At 40.0% G+C, this 24,217-nt stretch overlaps 2 protein-coding genes and 1 pseudogene across 2 annotated transcripts; all 3 read right to left on the reverse strand.

Moving 5' to 3' along the window:
* The window catches only part of LOC108884379 (protein-glutamine gamma-glutamyltransferase E-like), a 10,441-nt pseudogene extending 7,557 nt beyond the window's left edge, over positions 1–2,884 (reverse strand).
* Positions 2,885–4,986: 2,102 nt separating this feature from the next.
* LOC108884380 (protein-glutamine gamma-glutamyltransferase 2-like) lies at positions 4,987–14,663 on the reverse strand. The gene is given in 16 exon segments (XM_018678234.2): positions 4,987–5,729; positions 6,372–6,505; positions 7,074–7,237; positions 7,332–7,362; positions 7,364–7,507; positions 7,702–7,820; positions 7,977–8,103; positions 8,564–8,679; positions 8,771–8,880; positions 8,990–9,125; positions 9,444–9,618; positions 10,329–10,457; positions 10,845–10,963; positions 11,130–11,384; positions 11,745–11,915; positions 13,822–14,663. Coding segments are annotated over 16 exon segments (2,103 nt in total). The 5' UTR covers positions 13,847–14,663; the 3' UTR covers positions 4,987–5,581.
* Positions 14,664–14,798: 135 nt separating this feature from the next.
* ccndbp1 (cyclin D-type binding-protein 1) lies at positions 14,799–19,882 on the reverse strand. Its single transcript, XM_018678235.2, has 11 exons — positions 19,718–19,882; positions 18,643–18,702; positions 18,456–18,535; positions 18,171–18,252; positions 17,685–17,781; positions 17,223–17,296; positions 16,662–16,738; positions 16,299–16,558; positions 16,124–16,184; positions 15,486–15,532; positions 14,799–15,144 (listed from the first exon to the last, which is right to left on the reverse strand). Exons 1-11 carry the CDS (start codon positions 19,803–19,805, stop codon positions 15,036–15,038), a joined length of 1,035 nt encoding a protein of 344 aa, XP_018533751.1. The 5' UTR covers positions 19,806–19,882; the 3' UTR covers positions 14,799–15,035.
* Positions 19,883–24,217: the final 4,335 nt, after the last annotated feature.

A 24,217-nucleotide genomic window follows, 5' to 3' on the forward strand; every position in this document is an offset into this window, starting at 1 on the left:
CTCCAAGTTAAAGCAGTGATTTGCTCTCTTTCTTTCTTTAGATAAATCCCATAAAAAGACCAGAATCAGTGATGCGAGAGGTGATTAAATGGTCTGTGGTCTAAGGTTGAAGGAGATGAGTTTGACAGGTACATTTAGATCTGAGTGATTAATCAGAAAGTTTGAAGTTAATAACCTCTGTGGTATTTCTTTTTCAGGTAATTGAAAGTTGCTAGTCAGCACTGACTGAGACGATGGACGACAAGGGCTCATCACACAAGGAGGACAAATAATTTGATGAGAGACTGACCTGTCACTGCGATGATGGTGAGTGGGTGGAGGTCGGGGTTGAAAGGTTGAGTCAGTTTAAGGGTCAGAGTGAAGGGCTGGCCTCGCCTCACGATCAGCTGTTCCTCTGAGATTTCACTGGTGTGGTGTTCAGTGTTGTTGGTCTTACTGTGGAGGTCCACTTCCTTTAGGACTGAAAGAAATACAAAAAAACATGGCGAAGAGAATCTCTGTAAAAAACTTCAGTCAATTGAAATTGATTTATTTGCAGATAATATCTAATTTCACTACTACCCACTATTTATGTAGAGTAGCTAAAGTAAAGTTCTCCATCACCTGCGACAATAAGAAAGTCAGTGGGCAACTTTTAATTTCTGTAAATGGATCAAATATAATTTCAAATGTTTAAATGATCGTAAAGATGAAGTGGTTACCTAGAGAGGTCATAAAAATCTTAAATGCCCTCCAGCATTTAATGTCTTATATTTGTGTAAGAAACATGTTACATGTTCTCAGATGACATAATTCCCCTTCAAATGCATGAGTCATGCAGGTGTGGAGAGTCGTAGAGTTCCCTCAGCAAAGTGGCTCAGCATGTTAAAAGTTAGCATGCTGTCTATTAATACTGCCAGTAACTCAGACAGGGTGGGGTGGAGAGTTGTAGGTGGAGAAAATATGTAAACATACCAGTGTTAAATGTCACTGATATGGAGTTATTGTTTGTGGTAAAGAAATATGTGTGTCAATGGGACAAGACAGAACAAGAGTCCAATGCCCTGTTCTAGTTCTTGGCAGCACAGAAACAAAATCACAGTCCTGATAAAAATAGATTTAAGCTGCAAGAGGCAGACTTGATCACCTGTTTGATGTGCACTGAAAATAATGACAAGCCCTGAACTTTGGTAACAACAGACAGATGAATGACAGATGAAATCATTTAGGCTCTCGCCTTTAATTGTTGGGAGTGTCTGGTTTAGGATTTACCGCGTGTGTGTGCATGTGTGTGCATGTGTGTGCATGTGTGTGCGTGTGTGTGCGTGTGTGTGCATGTGTGTGCGTGTGTGTTCATGTGTGTGCATGTGTGTGCATGTGTGTATGCTTCTATCATTAGATACTTGTCTGCAGGTGTCCCTGAACAGTAACTCCCTAAACTAAACCACAACTCCACACTACCCAGTGTCTGGTGTAAGTGCCATTATTATCATTGTTGTAATTACTATTTCCAGTACTAGTAATAGACGTTTATAGATGTCAGGTTTAGATTTTGTTTTCATTCATACTTATATACTGTATCTATACTTGTATTTGTTTAGTGCATATAGCATAGCCACGGTTGGACTCTAAAAAAAAAAAAAAAGGTATATCCAATAAAATTGTTGATCATTATTTAATTATTACTGCACAGTTAATATGCAGTCTATGGTATTGTAATGTTTATAAAGTAGACTCATGTAGAGATTTGTAACACTGTTTCAATCCTTTAACCTCTTTTTCATTCAAATAGTTACTTTCTGTTGTCTCTTCTTTTGTGTTTCCTTTCTGCTTTGTTTATAATCTTTTTTGGTCTACCTTTCATCTTATGTGAAGCACGTTATATTGCCAAAGCTCTGCTCTGGTCATTTGTGGTTGTCTGTTCAATAACTGGGTAAAAAGTAAGCATCGTTTGATTTCCAGCAGCTCCAGAGGAGTGTGATGGTGCAAAATGTTTTGGTGATCTAAAACAGTGAATTGTTGGTCTTAAGCACAAAAGACAAGACTTTATTTGACCTGCAAATCGCCAGGTCGCACAGCACACTGCACAAAATAAAAAGAAATGAAGTGAAATATCCAAACCCATGACACAATGCCTTTTGCTGCATTGTTCTTTAAGCAACATTATGTAATAGCAGTTTCAATACTGTTTTGATGGTTAACTGACTTATAATACGGAGAAGGAAGCCTCGGTCATTCCCACTCTGCTCCCTGAACGCTTGTTGTTGCTCTGTGTAACTTTAGTGAGCAGGTATGATCTCCCTCTAAGTGAGTAATAGTCAGCGGCTTAAACTGCTGGAATCAGACCCAGCAAGTTCAACTTGAAAAGACTTAGAAGTCTTTACACACCAGCGTTCATCTCCAATACCCAGCCAGGAAACCTTGAAAATAAAGGCTTTAAACAGTCACAAAGTTTGTTTTATGTTCTCTTGATTTATTGAACCTTGGAATTGAACTAATGACAACTGAATGATATACTATGTATCAGTTATTTGGTGCCACCAAACAGCTTTCTGATGCACTATGTTAAGTTGTGTATATCATCCCAGAAAAAGCTTTAGTCTAAACATTTTAATGTAAATAACAGCACATAAAAGCCTACATCCGTTCAGTGCATCCGTTCAGTGCATACTGCATCCACGTATCAGTGGATGCAGAGAACCATACAAGAGTCATAAAAGATACCTTTAAAAAACTGGTGTACTTACTAGATTGTTTAACCTCTGCTGGCATCTTTCCAGAAGTAGCGTATGCAAAGACAGTAATATGTACCTGACTGGCTGACAGTAGCGCACTGACAAGTGACTCAGCCTTGGTAGGTTTTTCAAGCATCTGCCAAGCCCTGCCCCATTTCGAGTTCAAATGGACTTAAACCAATCAGCCACAACATTAAAAACCACTGACAAGTGACGTGAATAACTGATCATTTTGTTCCTCTGGGAAACCTTGGGTCCTGACATTCATCTGGCTGTTACTTTGACACGGACCGCCCACCTAAACATTGGTGTAGACCAAACACTCCCACAAAGAGCCCAAGGTGTTGACCTGGCCTCAAAAACTCTCCAAATCTGATCCAGCCTCTGTGGGATGCACTATAACAAGCCAGATTCACGGAGGCCACCACCCTGCAACCCAATGTCCCGGTGCCAGACACCACAGGACACCCTCAGAGGTCCTGTGCTCGTGCCCTGATGGGTGCTGATGCAGATGCTGGGTCAGCCAATCATGCAAGGATTTCCATAGGGAAATAATTTTTACATGGAATAAGAGCTAGATTAATCTACTGTAAATGCTGTTTATATTGGTAGAACTACCATTTTTCAGCTCAATCAGTTTTTACTTATTAATGTCCCATAAATACTTAAAATGTGGTGTGGTGACTTGTATTTTGATTTGTTGTATTTTTTAGCATCTTATCACACCATTGTTTTACCTTGGTAGTGGTCTAATGAGTATATAAGTCATTGTGTACATCTTTGTGTTTGTCATTAGCATTGTTGATTATTAATGTAAGTTTATATTTTAGGTAAGTGTACCAAACCCTCCAGGTGTAAACAGAATCTGTGGAGGAGGCTCTGAACAAATAAACCGTCCTAGTCAATTAAATTGTGCTAGAAGTACATGTACATAGAACAACTCCTATTGAGTAATTAGCCAGTCTGGCAGGACATAGTGTTCTTTTTGTTAACTGCTCATGTTTGAATCATTTCAACTGGCAGGTGCTAGTGTTTAAAATGTGTATGTAGATACTAGATATAGATTGGGATTTTTTTCAGTTCTGACTGAGGAAGTCCATCAGGAAGTCAAGTCAGGAATGTCGGGAGCATAACTGCGGATTAACTGACATCCAGTAATTGGAAAAATTAAAAGAAAAAAGGAAATATACAATAATGATCACATAGGCCTTCATATCTGACACTGTTTTTACTTTCCTGGACTTTTTAAAGTTCTCAATTAGAGAACTTAGAGAATTAGATATGAGAATATGTCTCTCGCCCAATGACAGCTGGAATAGGCTCCAGCATGACCCTTAATGGATAAGCGGTATAGATAATGAATGAATGAATTGACTGTGTTATGTTACATTTTACTTTTTTTTTTTCTCTGGTTCTCTGGTTCTCTGGTTCTCAGGAAATAAACCAACCTTGACTTTGGCTGCTCACACTAGCCAGGGCGGCTTTGTAAAAGACTTTACTGGACTTTACCTGGTTGACTTTGTTATGAAGACACCCTGTTCCCGGAGCAGGGTGTGTGTCTTTATCTGGCAAATGATCAAATGTAGATGAACTGTGTTCCCAAAGTGGAGTTCATGTAAGGACATGAGTCCTTTCTTTTATTTATTTATTTTTCTACCTGCATGTATCCTGACCACAACACACACATATACCCATACCCATAAGACTGCAGCCAGTCATTCCATACACTGCCACATAAAACCACACATCAGACACACCTTTAACTGCACAGAAACACTATCTGTCCTGCTGAGTTAAGTCTTTGTTTTTTCCTGCAGGTTGTGATCGACGGCTCCATCTCAAAACTGATCCCAGGTCAGCTCTGATTACCCCTGCACAAGGCTGGTTTTTGGAAAATGATCTGGTTTACATTCGTCCCATCCAACCAGTTCTGTCCATCTTCTCTACGATTTTACCTGCTGCTTCAAACACTACAGACTACTTTTGACACAGGTACAGAAACATGAGCAAAGAGTAGATGTCCTCATTCGCAAACAGACTCCTTAATGAATATTAACAATCTGCAGTATTTGAGAAAAATACAGTCCAAACCAACGATTTTGGAGGATTTATGGAGGCTTTAGGAGGTAAAAATATCTAATATGTTACATGAGAATACAGAGAATAGTCTATAAAAATAGATAATTTTATGTTGCAGATGTTTATTTGTTATCACCCTGCAAGTACAAAAGGATTTGCATCATTAGTAATGAAGACAAAAAGGGAATATGGCTTTAGATTTTACATTTTATTTGTGCGTTTTTTTTCGATACATCTATTAAAACCAACATGAAACTGTCTAAATGAAACTGACACGACACAGTGAAGCTCACACAACAGTTGGGCTCTTTTGAATCCTAAGGAGGCACTTTAACACCAGCTTTGGTTGGACCTTTGTAAAAGCTGAGGTTTACAGTACAGAGTATAAATGGGAATGGGACACCATATCACCTTGATGATGCCAATGCATGTTTTGTGCTGTTGGGGGTCTGAGACTTTTTAATCTCCATTCTCCATCCAGAAAATTGACTGCCTGATCCAAACATCTTCCAGGCTCTGAACTCACAGAGTGGATTAAAGGTAATTGTTCAATAATTTATTTACTTGTTTTTGTCCAAAAAAAAAAAAATGTTAATGTTATTTTAATGTTATATGTAATTAAATGGTATGACTTAAGCTCACAGCAGTTTGCTGTATAGCTGGCTAATGTTTTTACACCCTGCACCCACATTTGATTGAAAACAAAAACTAAAGTTTTACTCTCTCTTTTGAGAATCGCCAAATTAAGTAAAGTCAGTATATAACTGTTGCTCTGTGATACTGAGAATTTATGGTGTGACGTTGACAGTGTGGCTGGCCTTGACGTCTCTGAAGGTGGAGCAGTCAAAGTCGATTATGAGAGTCTTCTTTCCGGTCTTGTAGGGAACAAAGGAGAACTTGACACGTAGTTCTTTGTTTGGCAGCAGATTTGGAGGCCTGTGGGTAACACAAGAGGAGATGATAAAAGAAATCTGCATTTACAGTATCTACTTTTTTGAGGTGTTGTGTAGTAAAACTTAAGTACTCTCTTTTAAGATGTGCCTGTAGCAATGACTGTCAAAAATTGGCATTATAAGATCCGTAATCTTGTATATTTAGGCAGACTGTTGTTGTGCAGTTGCTTGTGTCCTTCTTGACTTCTTGTGTTAAATGAAAACTTAGAACATAGAAAACTGTAACCTTACCACTTATTTCTCAAAGTAAGGTATCCAAAAAAGTAGTTTTGATATTCTGAAAGTAATATATTAGGCTATTATTTCAAATGAAGCCCAGTTCTAACTCTACCTTGAATACAGACATATGCATTACTGAAACTGCTGACTGAGAAAATGTTAAAGTTAAATTGTTTTAGTCATTTATCAAGTAAAAGTACCTGAAATTTTTACTGGTGGTTGAATTTTTATCAAAAAGGATTGGTAACTTATCAGACTGAAAAAGAAAAATGTAGTCACATGGAAAAACTGCACCATTAACAGATTATTTTGCTAAATAACATACAGATTAATTTCACACTTTTGCTGTTACCAGGCTACAGCCTTTGAATAATATTCCCAGAGGTTATGTTACACACACACTTACTTGATTTCAGCCTCCTCTTTATACAGGCCACTTCCAGAGAAAGTCAGAGTGCAGTTCGTCAGAGTCTCATCGACTGGGTTCATGAAAACCACCTCCCCACTTGCCTCGCGGTACAGTTTGACCTCACTGGGAACCTGGAAACACAGATTTCAGATTATTCAAATGCACTCAGCCAGGCACCCAAACAGTGACCTGCTGAAAACATCCCAACATACCCATCATGCATCAAGAAGACACAGAAAAACAGAGAAACAGGGTAGAAATGGACATATTTTTATGCCAACAATTTTGCAATGTAAGTTTATGGTTGTAGCTTCTTGAATCATGAGGGTCAACACAAAACCTTTATTTATATTACTAACAAGCTGCTGAAAACAAGAAACCAGACTGCATACATCAACGTCAAAATGTATGCAGCTTTGAATTTTTGTCTGCAATGCTTGAATATAATAATATTGTTTCCAAGACTCAAGACACCACCATATGGACGAATGTTGTCCACACAAGAAAACGATTCCTATTCTTGTTCTGACATTCATGTTAGAATGAATTGTACTCAGTACAGAGCTCTCTAAATTGTCATTCATTTCCCAGTACAAGAAGAAACACCAACAGCTGTCAACTAATGTGACAGGTATTATTAGTGAAAGACAAAGTTAGACGACAGATGATTTTAGAGAAGGAAGGTTTTTTTCTACTGACGGTGAGGGAGATGGGAGGGTCCTGCAGCACAATGTCGTCCACAGCCAGGTATGTGTTTTCTGGCTTCTCTTTGTCTGTGACCACAGCTGAAATGTTCATACTGTCACTTTCCACCATGTGTTTATGGTAGACCGAGAACGGGACCAGGACAGGGATGGACAGCTCTGGAGGAGACAGAGGAAGAGAGGGAGATTTTAAATCGGTTGACATGCAGTAATTTAAAACTCCTGCTGTCCAGCCATCCAGAGGAAGAGTCACCTTTCCCAGGCTCCAGTGTCTCCTCCTTCAGCCTCAGTCTGGATGTTTGCAGCAGGTGAGCCGTTGTACTTCATGGCCTGGACACTGATGTTGATGGACAGCGGCCTGGCGACACTGCTCTCACTGTGCAGCACCAACCTCAGGCTCACATCCTTACCGTCCATCGGCTTGGACACCTGCCGCACCATACGATGTATGAATAAGACATGGAAGGAGATTTAATGTAAGTCATACATTGAACCTACCCTACATACAGAGATATCAACCATTCAAATCCAGTGCGATCCAGTATTAGGATTAAATTTGACTAAAAATAAGACACTAAACATCCTCAATAGCTCTAAAGGGAAACTTCAGGCTTGTAACGTACCTCTTCAAATTGCATGAACACTTCTGGCGGTGGAGGGTTTTCCTCTGTCTCCATTTCATACTCATTGTTGAAGTCTCTGCTGGTGGCATATTCAAAGACCTCTCTCTCCTTCTCTGTGCCTGTAAAGAGTGGTGTATTAGTGCTGATGACTGAAGAGTATTGCTCATACCTCAGCTGTGATTCACAATATTTTACCTGCTCACTAAAAGCAGATTAAATACCTCAAAAGCAGCTGGGGTGTTTGTGTGCGTAAACTGTTGACCAGGTGAACCCACCTTCTTTGTGTTTGTAGGTGTGAGTGATGTCCAACCTCTCGTCGGAGCCGACAGCTTTGGTTGAGATATTCTTACCAACTCTCTTAGTGTCAGAGGACATTTTCACCTCTGAACCATCAGCTAGGACCTGACAGGAAACAACTAAGGCAATCAATTCATGAAACAAAAAACTGGAAATAAAATTGGATTTTTAAAGTTGCACATTGCCGGAAGGGGGCACACCTGTTGTACAGACAGCTACGTGCTGCCTTCACGGCACCTCCCCATGAAATCACCCGCTATAAATGACCTTCAAACGGCAGTAAACAATTCCTGGTATGTAACTCCTCAAAATGGTCTGAAAACACTAGTAAGTTCTTCTTTTATTAGAATCCAAACTTTGAACGTGAAGGAGTCGGCTGCTGTCGAGTTACTAGTGTTTGGTGAGTTGAAGCAAACATTCCTTATGAGCTTGTTCGTGATATATCAAAGTTATGTTTGGCTGTGGCTGGCCCACTGTTTATTTTGTTTATTTTTAGTGCTAAAGGCCCCAGTGTTCCCTGAATATGATGATGATGAGGTTATGGGCTCAAGCTCTGCTCACTAACCAGCCAGTCAACACAGTCAGCATTGACCTCAGCGAAGACAAATGGGACATCGTATTTGAGATGGGTGTCTCCGTTCAGGATGGCTTTGACTGGGGCTGGACCGCAGCAGTAAAGACCTATACAAAGAGAAATAGTTTAAGTCATCAGATGTATGGGGAAGAAACTGTTGATCACTTAGAGAGAAAGAAACAACAACAGAGTCATTACCATCGCTCATCTCCTGTGGTGTTGGATCCAGAACTTGCCAGCCATCATATTTACCATCCTCTGCCAAGTCTGGACGTCTCATCCACCCCTCCACCCACACATGGAAGTTCCTAAAACACCACACAACATTCAGATTCTGGTTGGATGAGCTTGGAAGCTCACACTGATTGACACCTTTCTGTGTGTGCATTCTCAAAGAAAGGAAATTTAGCATCTCACCAAATACTGTCCCCAGTTTCTTTCTTTTCGACACCATGGTCGGCATGGTACTTGTCAATGGTCAGGTTCATGTTGTTGTCGTGAGCTGACGTGAAGTTGGTGACAACGCGGCAGGGGATGCCCAACAGACGCATCACTGGAACCAAAACAAAGAAAAACAAACAGGGGATGTTATTAAGTTATATAGGTTATAAGATGATGTGTATTATCATTTCAGTTGTTGAAATTTGCTCATATTGTCAAGCCATCAGTTTAAAGTCCAAGGATGTTCAAATTCTAATGATCTGAACCAGAGAAAATTAGCAAATCTGCACATTTAAGGAGCTGGAACCAGAGAACGTTTGGCATTTTTGCTTATTAAATGATGCAATCCAACAATTAAGTATCAAAAATGTTGTCGTTTAGGTTTGTGATGACAGATGTTCCAGGTGTGAGGTGAGGAGCCAGATATTACCTGAGCACATCACGCCAGCGAACACCCAGCACTGCCCGTACTTGACTGGGTAGCACTCAGTAAACCAGCGATTAAGGATGGCGTGGCTGCCGCTCCAGTGAGAGGGTGCGAACCCGTCGTCGTATGGCCCTCCCCAACGTCCGTTCAGGACTCCAAAGTCATCCATACAGTTGACCTGAAAGAAAACAGACAAATGAGTTGTCAGTCTCCACCAAATTTCAATATGTGAAACTGAAGGATGTCACATGTTCTCCAAACATCAAACTTTAGACCACAAGACTAAATGATTTAAAAGTTATAAACCTATTATTAAACCACAATTTTAATGGGTTATTGCAATTAATATTTATTTACAAACATGCAGGCAAGTGCAAGCCTGATGGTTAAGTGTAAAACCCCTAATTATTGACTTAATTACTTTCTATTGAGCCATGAAGTATTTCTCATTAAATGAGAAAAGGTTATTAGTTGCTAACTATATTGTAAGCCAAAAAGATGTTAGATGAGCTAACATGCTCACAACAACAACGTTAACATACAGATACTAAGCAGATATATTGTTTAGCATGTTCACAGCCTTGTTTTACTGTGTTAACATGGTAACATTTGTTAATTAACACTAAACACAAAACACAACTGAGGCTGATACACAACAGACAAATAAGAATCTTCAAATATAATGGGAGAACATGGCTCAAGGAGTAACCTACACCCAGGATGAAAATACTATCATTCAGTGATTTAACATTTTAATTTGCAGAAGGTAGTATTACTCTGTATCACATCATTCAAAAATACCAGCCTAAGAATGTAAGTAAACCACTGCTTTGCTGCTCTTAAAGATCTGGGGAGATATCAGTGTTAAACACAGAGATCATGTCCTACCATGGCACTGACTACGCGGCCGACGTAGATGGGGTCACAGCGAGCAGAAACATCTTCAGCTGGGTCTTCCATGTGTTTGTAGTTGACATCCAGTATGGCCAGACAAATCTTCACCATGTTGTCCTCAAACTGGACAGAAAGAGACAAGAATAGAGACACTGAGACACTGTATTTTATTCATGGCAATATGGGGATATTTAACTACAGATGGTTATATTACTAAAAATCTAAAGGAGACACTATCTGTTGTTGGTGGTATATTTGAGTAGCTCTTGTCATACATGCAACTACAGTTCCTGCACAGTAGTAAGTTAGAACGCTATTGAGACAAATAATGGCCTTAAAAATGTTTGAATTTTCTCAAAATCGAATTTGGACATGATCTAAATGTGCTTTCTCTGTGAGCTTTAGACCATGTGCTTAGACTGTTAAAATATTCTGTGATCTGATCTGCTTCAAGTTGCACATCAGTAAGCTTTGTCTGTATAATAAGTGTTTATTTTCATGTGTGTGCACCTGTCCAAAGTCCCAGGACATAGAGCTGATGTAATTATGACTTCCTCTGTAGATGGTTCCTTGTTCATTCATCACATACTCCTGTCTTTCCTTCTCATCAGGCAGAAACACAGAGTCATCTACAGTGAGGGTGGAATAATGCACATAGATTTACAGGTGACAGTTCAGAGACAAGGTTTAGAGGTACTCATATTCTTACATAAAGTACTTGATTACAATACAACAACAGCAACATATAAACCCTGTTGATGGATAGACAAATAAACAGACATATATTAAACCTACCAGGACACCAGGGGTTGAAGAGCACCACCAGTGTTGCCAGTGATGTCTCCTCTTCCCTGTGTTTCACAGACAGCTCGTACTCTCCTATGGGGCTGACAGCAGGGGGGGTAATGTTCAAAATCAAGACGCCTGTTAGTGAGGAGGAGTTCTTGTGAAGCTCAACCTTCCATACTGCCTTTGCCGATGGTGAACGCTTCACGCTGTCTGGAATACCGAAGCATGACTTTGTCCCCACGTTCTCAGATGGAAGTTCACCTGTAGAGAGGAGTCACTGACAGAGTCATTTACTGTTGGAACACTGCTCTATGTCCATCCATCCACTGAACCTCCAAGTTAAAGCAGTGATTTGCTCTCTTTCTTTCTTTAGATAAATCCCATAAAAAGACCAGAATCAGTGATGCGAGAGGTGATTAAATGGTCTGTGGTCTAAGGTTGAAGGAGATGAGTTTGACAGGTACATTTAGATCTGAGTGATTAATCAGAAAGTTTGAAGTTAATAACCTCTGTGGTATTTCTTTTTCAGGTAATTGAAAGTTGCTAGTCAGCACTGACTGAGACGATGGACGACAAGGGCTCATCACACAAGGAGGACAAATAATTTGATGAGAGACTGACCCGTCACTGCGATGATGGTGAGTGGGTGGAGGTCGGGGTTGAAAGGTTGAGTCAGTTTAAGGGTCAGAGTGAAGGGCTGGCCTCGTCTCACGATCAGCTGTTCCTCTGAGATTTCACTGGTGTGGTGTTCAGTGTTGTTGGTCTTAATGTGGAGGTCCACTTCCTTTAGGACTGAAAGAAATACAAAAATATATAGAAACATGGACAAGTTGGCAGAATGTGTAAAATGTCAACACTCTCCATTTTGTTTATTACAGGAGTTTGATTAGATTTAAAAGAAACAAATACAGCATGAACAGTTGTGACCCGACTCAACACACTGCAGCTAAAGAAAACAAAAACAAACAAAGAAAAGATTTTCAAAATTTTTACTACACATTCCTCACAATTTGGGGAAAAAAATCACAACACAAGAAAGACCAACTTAACACCCACTGAACGTCTTGTTTTTGCTGTCCTTCAGTGCTCACCTCTCACCACGCTGATGTTGAAATGTACTCCAGGGTGTGTCAGTACACTACTACACTGATACAGGGTGCAGGTACAGCCTGGTGCTAAGCATAAAGCAAAGCTAAACATAAGCAAATAAAAAAGCCAATTACCACTAATGAGTGGTGAGATTATTTATCACTTCTTAGTGCAACCTTTTTGATCTGAACTATTAGCATCATTTCTGTATTTGCTTGTGTTTTTTGCATTTGCATTCAGTTAATGCAACACCTGTTATCAATCCAAGTTTACATTACAAATGAAGGTCATGTGGATAAACTGGATAAGCAGGAAGTGCTGTTGATGCAACAGACACACAAAACTCTGTAATTCTTGATATTTTCACTGGATATCAGAGATAAACGCTGGTTTTTAATGACTTCTACGTCTTCTTAACTGTTCTACAGTTCAGCATTACTGATTCCACAACAGTTAAAGCTGCTGACTCTCGCTCAGTTAGAGGGAGATTGTACCTGCTCACCAAAGTTACAGAGGAACAACAGGTGTTCAGGGAGCAGAGTGGGAATGACAGAGGCTCCATTCTCCCTGTTACAAGTCAGTGAACCATCATAATGACTCTGAAGCTGCTATTTTCACAACATTTTCACAACCTCAGCATCTACAAAAGTTCACTGCTTGGCCAGATTTAACCGTTTCAACCTTGATACGCTGATGTTTTTTTTGATGTGCAAATGATCAAATCCACACTGGGTACATTATGTCTTATGTTATTGCATAACAAGTTTGGGACAGTTAGGACATAACAAGATCACATAATGCCTCCTCAAATGTAGAATGCATGGGTCATGCATGCCTGGAAATCCCAGCTTAGGGTGTGGAGTGTCCTCGATTTACCTCAGAAAACTGGCTCAGCGGGTCAAAAGTTACTGTGCTGTTTAGTAATACTGCTGAAAACCAGGCAGGGTGGAGAGTGGAAGGCGGTGAAAATAAATAAACATACCAGAGTGAAATGTTACTGATATAGAGTTCCTGTTTGTGGTTAAGAGATGTGTGTCAATGGGACAAGACTGAACAGGGCAGGATAAGAAAAGAACCCAGTGCTCTCTCCTGCCGTAAATTCTCTGAACAACACCCTGGAAAAATGTGTCAGCATTCAGTTGCACAAAAAAACAATCACACTGCTGATAAAAATGAAAAAATGTACCTGATAAGTGACATTTTTATATTAATACATAAAATGATTATGTGTAATGTTAAAGGTGTTGCTCTTTGTGATGAACCCAGAGAGAATGACCACACGACTTCGGTTGCCCTCAGTTATTCAGAGCATTTTGGCATCTTTCAGCTATCCATCCCACAAACATACGGTTTATAGTTTCACCATTGCCATCATGATTTCCAGCAGCAGGCAGCTGTTTACAGCGTAAAAAGCTTGAATTAATTACATTCTCTGTACACTACCTACCTGACACCAAACAGCAGGTAGAAGTAAGTAACTGGCTGGGGTACATAGTGGAGCACTGAGCAGCTAAAGTGCACGCAAGCAGTTCATTCAGTGCATGCAAGCTGGTATACATCGAGCATTTTGATGAATGCAGAGACCTGCCAAAAAAACGGACATACTTACTAGGTTGTTTAACCTCTTCTGTCATCTTTCCAGAATTTTATTTGTAATAGTAGATGAGGAGACAGTAAAATGCTCTCTGGCAGGCTCTCAGCGGTGCACTGACATCTGACTTGGCCCTGATGGTTTTTAAAACACCTTCCAAGCCCAGCCCCATTTCACATTTGTGTGGAACAAATACGGCAGCCTGGATCCTTTACCAGTTCATGGGTGCAAAGCATGTTATTATTCATTACACTGCTGTTACATTTTATTGCATCAATTTGCTTTAGTCCAAAGCGACTGTCAATAAGAGTGTGTGATGTCTGCATTTTGGACTATCCCAGTTGCTCTCGATTGTTTGTATTTTTAATTCCTCTGGCTATTTGAGATTAGTAGGACCTAATAAGTAAAACTAAACCTAAACCGTGCCTTTGAACAGGAAGTAGTTGTTGGAAAATATGTCCGTATATGGGGGCAATGTAGTTACAACATTTTCTAAATCTATAAATTTTCCTTGCTCCACACTCCAAACTAGGAATGTCCATTTTGTCTGTAGGAACAGTCTGTGTATGAAGGGCTCATTCTAAGCTAATGAAAGGTTCAGGTTGTAATACTCTGATGAAAACATAATTATTAATACTACCTTCCATTTCTGCTAGTAGATCGCCCTAAATCCTGCACACTTTAAGCATTAAAGCTGAAACTTGTAACCTTTAATATTTGCCAAACGTATCTGAACCTTTCATTACACAGCTGCCAAATGAAGTTGTGTCTATCCTGTTTTTTTTTTTTTTTTTGCTGTTCAGCTAGTCATCATGGATCAACCCTTAAGGGCAACTGAGGATATTTATTTATCACTTTAATTAACCCAGTTGGTACATTGTGCCACAACTGGATCAGGTTGTGTGTGTTTGTCTGGCAGATGGTTAAATGCGGATTAACTATGTAGACATGTTGAGGTTATGCAGTGTTACATAATGAAACTTCTTCAAAAGGTGTTCATGTTCAAGACCTGAGTCCTTTGTTTTAATCATTTGTTGGACACAGCAATACTCTTTGAAAGCCATGTTTCTGTTTGTACATCACACACACACACACACACACACACACACACACACACACACACACACACACACACACACACACACACACACACACACCAACCACTGAAGCCAATCATTCCACACACTGGCACATGAAACCACTCAACAGACTCCTTTAACTGCACAGAAATACTATGTGTCCTGCTGAATAAGGTCTTTGGTTTTTTGCAGGTTGTGATCGACGGCCCCATCTAAGAACTGAACCCAGGTCAGCTCTGATTCCCCACACACATGACTGGACCTATGGGGGCAGAGAGGAGGGGAGTGTAGTGAAAAAGTTGGAACAATGGCTGTCATGAAGAAAAAAGATCTACACCCACTCGTTTCTCAGACCACTTCTAACCCATCCAACAACTTTCCCTGAGGACATTTGCCTTTTCTCACCTTAACTGATTTCCAGGTAACTTACTGTTACACATCAACTCAACCTCAACACCAGGATTTCTTTGTGACTTTCATCCTCAGCAAAACATCCACAAACTTTGAAGCTGATTGGATGTGCAGTTAAATAAAAATACAGAGAGATTCATCCATGTATAGTTAGATGCGTTTTGGCTTATAATTTAGGTGAATCAGTCTTACCTGATGATATCCAGAACTTTCTTTAACACTGCTGCCAATTTAGAAACCTGCAGAGAGAAACCTTCTTTTATTTATGTGTTATTTTTTATTTACATGATTTTAATGCAAATGCAACAACACAGTTCTGTTTTGAGACGGTAACGGGTGGCAGTGACAACCTGAAGCTGCTGTTAAAATACACTGACAGGCTACAACGTGTCACAGGAGCAGCTGGCACGATCACTTAATATTGTTTAATAACGGAATACAAACAACTGAGACTTGACCTGTTCTGACTGCAACAGATTTCTTCAGTAAAACGGACTACGCTTTGATCTGATTGAGCCAGTTGGGGCAGATTTCTGCAGTGGCTTTGATAAGGTCACAGAGAAAACAGAGAGCTGCTTTTAGTTTTATGATGCATCATAGTGGTGTCAATGTAATTAAGTGAAACTGCTTTTGACAGAAGAAAGAAAGTACTGTTTGACTTTTGGGGGGCCACCCTAGTGGCTACTTTGTTTTATTTTGATGCTTTTCCAGTAAAGTAGCTACTGGTGAGGCCAGCAGATCAACAAAATATTTTAAAGTCTCTAACCCTGACTATGTTTCATTAGTGATAAAGCTATGAGTGCGTTTGTATGTGTGAATGTGCGTCTTACGTTGTTCTCGACCCCGCTGTAGTCCATGGGTGGGTACAGACAGAGGGCCAGGTCATCAACACTGAAGAGAAAAGACATGTAAGAGACTGATATTTGTTTTCATGGCTGTGATGACTTTTATACATCGCTATGTATAACATGAATTTAGGATGTATGGGTCTGTGTGTGCACCTACCCAGGGCTAATCTCTTTGGCAATGTCAGCCAGGTCGTCCAGTTGAGACAGGCTCTGAGGTGTGGTAACATCACCGTTGGCTTTGACAGCTGTCGTCAGCTTCCTCAGGCATGCCGCTGATGCCTTCATCAGCCCCTGGCAGGGGCCAATCACACGCCGGTCCTTCTCTGACCAGTATGTGTCTTGGTTGCCTCGTGGCTCGTCCCCGTCCTGGTCGTCATCGAGGACGTCGCTGAACGGATCCTGAGCCTCAGATAAGGCCTGGGTGAGGGTGAAATGTTCTGAATATTTTGCTTTATGTATTATATTGTCATCTTAATTTTCCACACTGCGGACCTGTTCTTTTTTCACGGTGTGTTCGTACCTGTTCAATTTCCTCAATGGCGTCTTTTACAACTCCAGTCTGAGCACTCAGAACGACCAGCACTGCTGCTTTATTATCTGTAGAATACACAGGTTTTTCATCAGTGAATCTGTAAATAAAACCTTGCCAAAATCAAAGAAATGCACTCTCAAAATCCTTCCTACCTGCTGATTCACACACTAGGTGAAGTACAAAGTCCCCCTGCCATCTGACTGAACTGTCATACATACATTTAAAATCCTACACAACCAGTCTCATTTGTCCTGCAGCAAAACTCCAATTATAAACCTGTGTGAATTGGGGCTGTGGCACATAACTCCACACAGGCTAACATGGGTCATATGGTTAGGTCAGATCTACTGCAGCACCTATCGATGTAATTATTAGGACTAAGATTAATAACAATATCTGACAACATTGACCTCCGCTGCTACTGACAATGTAAAATACATTTAAAGACCAGGGTTAAGTAAGTTGGTGTTGGAAGCTGACTTTAGCAACAAATCCACTACTCCAACCTGAACCTTAACTCATCTTTTTAATCCTGTCACGTAAACTGACCTCGTGGCAACTGGGCGAAGCAGTCACAGGCTGACCACACGCCTCCTGTTGATGTTAACTGTTCCTGGGTCAGACTAAAGAAGAACAGAGGAAAAGAGCCAGGAAGAGAGGAGGGGGGACAGAGAGGGGCTTAGTACTTGCAAACATGTATTTGTAATTAACTCATCTGTCACATGTTCTCATTTTGATATTAAATGGTCTTTTTTTTGTTGATCAGTGTCAGACAGGAACAGGTTGAAAAGTGCGTGCATATTTGTTGCCATGACAGTACAAAGGTTATCATTTACTTATTACAAGTTAAGCGCTAACAGAAAAAACTCATGTACCACTGAATTAATTTCAGGTATCACAGCAACATTAGTGTTTGTGTGTGTTTTATCTTTGTTACATTTTGTTCTACTGTGGCTGTGGTTGTGAACATAAACTACAACTTATTATGAAATCTTATATGTGCGTATTTACGTCTGTAGCGGTGACCTCAGTATGACCTCTAGCAGCTGTGCGACTCCCTCCAGAACCTCGACTGTGGCGTCTCTGACCTGTCGCCGCAGACTGACACCTGAGACACGGAGAGGAGAGACAACACAAACACAATGACAAGCAGCTCCTGGTCATGAGGATTTAATAGAGATTTAGGAACGTTTCACTGATTTCATGGAGCAGAGGTTGGTGGCTTTTACTTTTTGTTTGTTGTCAGGCGGTAGATAGTGTTCAGAACAGAAAAGATTTTTATCAGTTAAAGATCAGTTTTTAGATCATGTATTTTAATGTCAATGTGCAAGAAATTTAAGTTCCTAGGATAAATTCTGATTGTTATGTTTGTTGTTTATCTGATATAACTGAATCATCAAGAATTAAATAGAAATAAATTGATTCTGAGCTTTGTGAATCAAAATCGAATCGGGATATCAGTGCCGATATCCAACCTTAGTGGTTGCATGGTGTTACCTTGGCTCTTAGGTAGCCAGTAGTACACAGTAGACAGAGTCAGGACACTCTTCAGGACGGACTCTGCCAACTTCTCTCCATCCTACAGAGAGTGGAGGAAAGAAATACAGAAGCCAGAATTAAAATATATTATTTACTTAAAAGCTTGAGAAACATTGGAGTTACTCTCTAGTGTTAAAATGGTCAGTGGGTACAGGCTAATTATCCCAGTGTGTGTAGATAAGCTGTATTCAGTAGATACTGTGTGCCTCTAACTGGTAAAATATGCACAAACAATAATCTGACCTGTTGCGATGGCAGCGGTGGTTTGGAGAAGGCCAGGCTGAGTTTTGTGGCTTCCTGAGACACTGCCTTCACTGCCTGGTCTGAGGACAGAGGACAGACAGTTACATCATATTCAAATGGCCCTGAGATGGTGATTTAATTTCAAGGTGATCTGTGATCTGGAGGGTTATGATAAACTAAACTCAACTCAGAGTGTCCCAGAAGTTGGAGAGGTTGAACGCTCCATCTGACTCATTGGACTCTCCATCTGTGGTAGAAAATGAGCATTTGATTAGAAAAATCTTCCATCATCCAGATTAAATTTATGGGCACATACCATACTCAAATTAGAGTGAAACAAATTCAAAACCTTGATTACTTTATGACTGATTCTGTTGAATTTCTAAAATGTAAGCTGAATTAGAGCAAATTTACCTCCAAGATTCTTGAGGCAATGTCTCAGAATTTTTATTCCTATTAACAATGACCAACAGCAAGAGCTAAAAAAAAAACAATAATAATGAGTCTGCAAAGATTTCATTTTGAAGTAAATTACTTGATATTAAAAACAAAACCCATCAGTTGCAGCCCTAGAAACGGCTACAGGACGCTCTGGGTGGTATTATGACGGTGTGAATGACTTGGCAAGTATTATGGATTAAAATATCTATGTACTCTGACAGACTGAGAGTTATGTCTATTTTTCCTGCTAAAACCTGAAATGTGGAATGTACACTCAGGTACCAGACAGGTGTCGATTCAGCTTCATGGTCAGTCTGGAGGCTGCAGTCTGTGCTGTTGATCTGTCCACATCTTATACAGTTTTACTAATGTTTCAGTCACCCCAGCCTCCAACATGATGCATTTAGAATCACGCGTCTCTAAAACGGTTTCTAAAATGGCTGAACATTATAAATAATCTTTATTAAGATATCTAGGATTTTCCTAAGCCAGTGAAGCACTATTGCATCAGCTAGATTTAGCAGGGTGTATGTTATAAGATAACCTGAGTGTTTATGTCAGGCTGTCCCAGAGACATTAAAGGGAGATCTGAGCTTAGTTAAAAATACATTAATAACACTACAGCATGACTATCGTTAACAGATAACACTGATTCTGTAAAATTAACAACAAATAAATCATAAAGGACAAATCGAACCGAGATGACATTAAAAAAAACAATCTTAGCTTTAGTTAATGCTAACATTAGCATGTCATAAGCTAGCATGCGTTAACTATTCTTGCTGCGTCAGATCCATAGACTGTATATGTGTCACATTTACCTCTGACTCGGTCTCTGATACACTGGATGGAGTTCAGGACGTTTCGTAAAGGCACAGACACATCCCCACCACTATTATCAGCACTCATGGCACCAAAGTTTCCAGACAGCTCGACTACACGCGTGTTGTGGAACCACAGTCGGGACCGGAAGTTGAACCGGGGACAATATTAAAAGAAGCACAATCAGAGCCGTAGGAAAGGATAAAATGTGACACATTTAAATATGACAGCGACATCTTGTGGATAGATGTAAATACTGCAAGTAAAAAAAATGTGAAAACTGCTAAGGAAATTTCGTATGAGGGTTGAATGTACCATCTCGTTTTAAATGTGTCCCATAAAACAAAAATAATGACTAGTAATACAAACCACACAATAATTATTTAGTCTAACTTTATCGCACAAAACAAAACTATTTCATTGAAGTTTTTTCTGATGTTCTGTAAAAACGTTCCAATACGTTCCTGGATGGTTTAAACCCAATTCGTTCAGTATATGAGGATTTATTCTACATAGACCTGTGTTGCTCAACTCAAGTTGACTTTTGTTGATGCTATTAGCTGATCCACACTGTTAATGTTTGATTGGTGTATCCAGTATCTGCAAGAATGATACAGCGGTTTGTTAATTAAAATAGATTATGTTTGTTCATAATTGTAACATTGATGAAAATCTGGCCTCATTTGAATTTAAATTTATGCATAAACTGAGATGATTCTGAATGGTTCATTTACTTTTTCTTGCTGCTGGATGTTGGTGGTTTTCAGTGGAAAATATTTGTGCAGTAGAGCCAAAGACCAGTAGGGGGCAGTGTTGATCTCTGTATGGTTTCTGTAGCATGTTGGATTTCTTTCAATAGATACTCCTGTAGGCTCCAACCTGTGGTTGATGACACAGTCAGAGTCATCAGAGTGTGAGTTGAATTCAGAGATGTACTGAACAGGGAGGAAAATGGGCGAGTTAAGTCAACAAAAAGAAAAATGTGTGTGTTTGAGAAATTAGGTAAGAGATAGAGAGACGTGGGATGATTTGTGTTTGGATCACAGAATATAACAGGAAGGCTGGTTGTTGCCTGTTGCTCTGTCAGAATTTTCCACTGACATCTTAGATAGTGTTGTCATGTTTGTTTTGCTTGCTGTCAAAAACTGTCAAAAATACTGTTGTAAAACAATTAAACATTCTGAATTCTAGCAATTATTGTAAATAGGAAGTGATAGTTGATGCAACTAATATTTTCTTTAGCAAAAAAACAGCCAGGGACAGTAACTTCCTACAGGCTTGTCATTCCAGTGAGGTATGTGCAGATTTTACAAGTCACAGCACTCAGCCACTGTTCATTTTGAACACTTGTGTTTATGTATAGATCAAATAAATGAGATAAACAAGTTAGTCAGTAGGTGACTTTTGAGGTTTGTAGAGAGCCTGGTTTCCTGTTTACCCCTGCTTCCAGTCACCTGCTGAAGGACACACTCAATACACCGCTCTGGCCTGTAAAGCAAGGGCCATGTGACTGATGACGACAGTTGAAAGCATTAAAAAGCTAGTTTTCCTAGCTGATCTACTAGGCAAACAGGTGAAAGGTTGTCCTCGACTAAGTTTGAACAAATTATGATTTGAATAATACAGAGATGAAAAAAAACTATAATCACAAGAGAAACAGACTTGTAACAAGCTAACCTCCCTTCAAAATAAGTGGGCTCTGCCCATCACAAGGCATCATGATCCAGAATTCCCTGCAGGCTAATTCACATATTTCTGAACTTTAGATAATCCATTAATCCTTATTTAAACTTGATTTAGAGATGTAAAGCACAGGTATGAGTCAATAACCTGTATGCTTGTATATGCAAAATTGTTAAATTATTGCACTGTTATTTATTATACCATGGAGCAAATGACATGGCTCACTGCTTACCATTTAAGTGCAACTGCCACATGTATATTCAGAACTAGAGATGCTTGAGCTCATTTGATACAATAATGGTGAGATAAAGTCAATTAAGTCAGTGTCTGTGCAGTCCCTAATGCAGCTGCATAGCATATATGGTGGTTATGCTTCTGATACTGTACATAATGAATATGCATGCACTGAGACAGATATTACATTTTGAAAACCACATTTAAGGCTCACATTCAAATTCCTTAGTCCTACGCTTGTAGTATCAAAATTTTCCTCCCATTTTTGAGTCTGTTGCCCAGCTAAAGATTCAGCTGTCAGGACTAGAGATATTTCAGATAGTGTAGATGACACAACTAGAAAACAACATGATTTTCAATAACAAGGACTCACTGCAATATGACCAATTTACCATTTTTTTAGAACAAAAACATTACAAAAAAACGACACCATAAAACATTATAGCTCCAACATGAGAGCTGCTTTTCCTGTAATATGTTTTTATACTTTATCCTAACAGATATCCAGATACAGATTGTGTGTTACAGTCATATTAAACTGTTCATGTGGTCAAAATGTCCTGACTTTCCAAAAACAATGTCGTCACTCTGAAGCTCTTCAGCATCCTGCATGTTGGTCCTCGCAGAGATAGAAACACAGGAACACAAACACACACTCATCAGAAAATCAACCAGTCTAGACTGTAGTGAACAAAACTAATGAATATATTTAATACTGTCAAGCTGCAGTTTCTCCAAGGGCCTGTGTGTGTGTTATACCCTTCAGTCTCTCTTATTCCTCATTTCTACGCTCCCTCCTTGTTTCTTTCATCTCTTTCTTTCTTGCCTCCCCCTCTCTCTCTCTCTCATTCTCCTTCAATCATTGTGTTTATGTCTCAAACAGCTTTCCCTCTCAAATGATTGGGGGATTTCAGAGGAGGAAAAACAAGGCAAATCATTTTATCACCTCTTTTCTCCCTCTCTTCTGTCTCATTTCTTTCTTCGTCTGATTTTTTTCCCTCCGCTCCCTCCATCGTGCTCTCTCAGGTGTGATCTGTGTGGGGAGTCACTGTCTAGACAACCGATTATACCGAATAATGAGGGAGAGGGAGGGAGGGGGGGGTAGATGGAGCATGAAAAGGGAAAAAGAGGGAGGGAGGGAGGAGGAGGATGTGAACGAAAGAGAGGTGTAGTGTCAGACAGAGAGAGAGGGAAAGAGAGAGACAGAGGGAGGGGTATAAAATGGAGGAGGAAAAACAGGAGGAAAAGCAATGAGCTGGGGATTAGAGATGAGGGAAGAAAAAGGATGGAGAGAAAAAAAGTGACAGAAAAATGAAAGGAGAGGGAAATGAAGAGAATAACAGGAGAGAAGAAGGGGGGCAAGATAGAACGAATGAGGAAAAAAGACAGAGGGAGGAGAGAAAAAGCAAGATGGAAAGAATAAACAAAGAGAGGAGCAAGGAGAGAAAGAAAGGAAGAAAAAAGGAGAGGAAAAATGAAACGCTAAATGAAAACTCAAACGAATGAATGAGCAGAAAGGACGAGAGGGAACAAGGATGTCAGACACAGAGACATACAAACACACACACACACACACATACACACACACACACACACAGACTAAACACATATACACACACACACAGACAGACTAAACATCACTGAGCCAGAACAGAGACACAGTGTGTTAGGAAACCCTATCAGTCACACAGGCTTTACTCACTGTGCATGTGTGGTTGTGCGTGTGTGTGTGTGTGTGTCTTGCGATGAGTAATCAACGAGTCCGAAAACCTCCCAGAAACACACACACACACACACACGCACACACACAGACACGGTCACACACACACACACACTGTAATAGGCTTATCCAGTGCTGCAGTTTCAGCTTTTAAACTGGGACTTTTGTTTCCTTTGCTGTTTAGGATGAAAGAAAATTCTCTATCTGCTAAAACAATATTGACTTCTAAGGAAACCTTCCTACGCATGTGTGTGAGTGTATTAACACACACACACACACACACTCGTATATTGTGTCTGTATTCAAATATGAGACAAGAAGAAGAGAGATGTGAATAGCACAGGCAGATAGACTGGCAGTATGTCACTCAGACAGACAGACAGGGAGACAGGCGGTCAAGAAGACAGATGCCCAGCACGACAGAGAAACCTTTTTGAAAACCAAGCAGACGATCAGAGAGACAGTGAGTAAGAGTTAGATCGTAACGCAGACAGACAGCAGTTTGCAAAACAGAAACCCTTTTTTTTAGTAAGACAAATGGTCAGGTAGTGAAACAATCCACTGAGACAGCAAGTCAGGAAGCATGACAGATGTATGAAGTATGGAAATAAGACAGTGAGACAGTTAGCAGTCCAATCAGACTGACTCCAAATCAGACTGTTTTGTCCTCAGTGGGAAAGGGTACAGTTGGTGCTGACTCTGCAGAAATCACAGGTATTTATCAGCTCCACCTCTGATTGGCAGGGATGGAAACATAACACCTGGGTGGACACACAAGTTTGGCCCCATTTTCAGGTGCGATGGTATGACGTGTCTTGAAATTGACATTGGCGTATAAATAGCGAGGAACATTAATTGTTTT

The sequence above is a fragment of the Lates calcarifer genome, linkage group LG12 (assembly GCF_001640805.2).
Source record: "Lates calcarifer isolate ASB-BC8 linkage group LG12, TLL_Latcal_v3, whole genome shotgun sequence".
NCBI lineage: Eukaryota > Metazoa > Chordata > Actinopteri > Centropomidae > Lates > Lates calcarifer.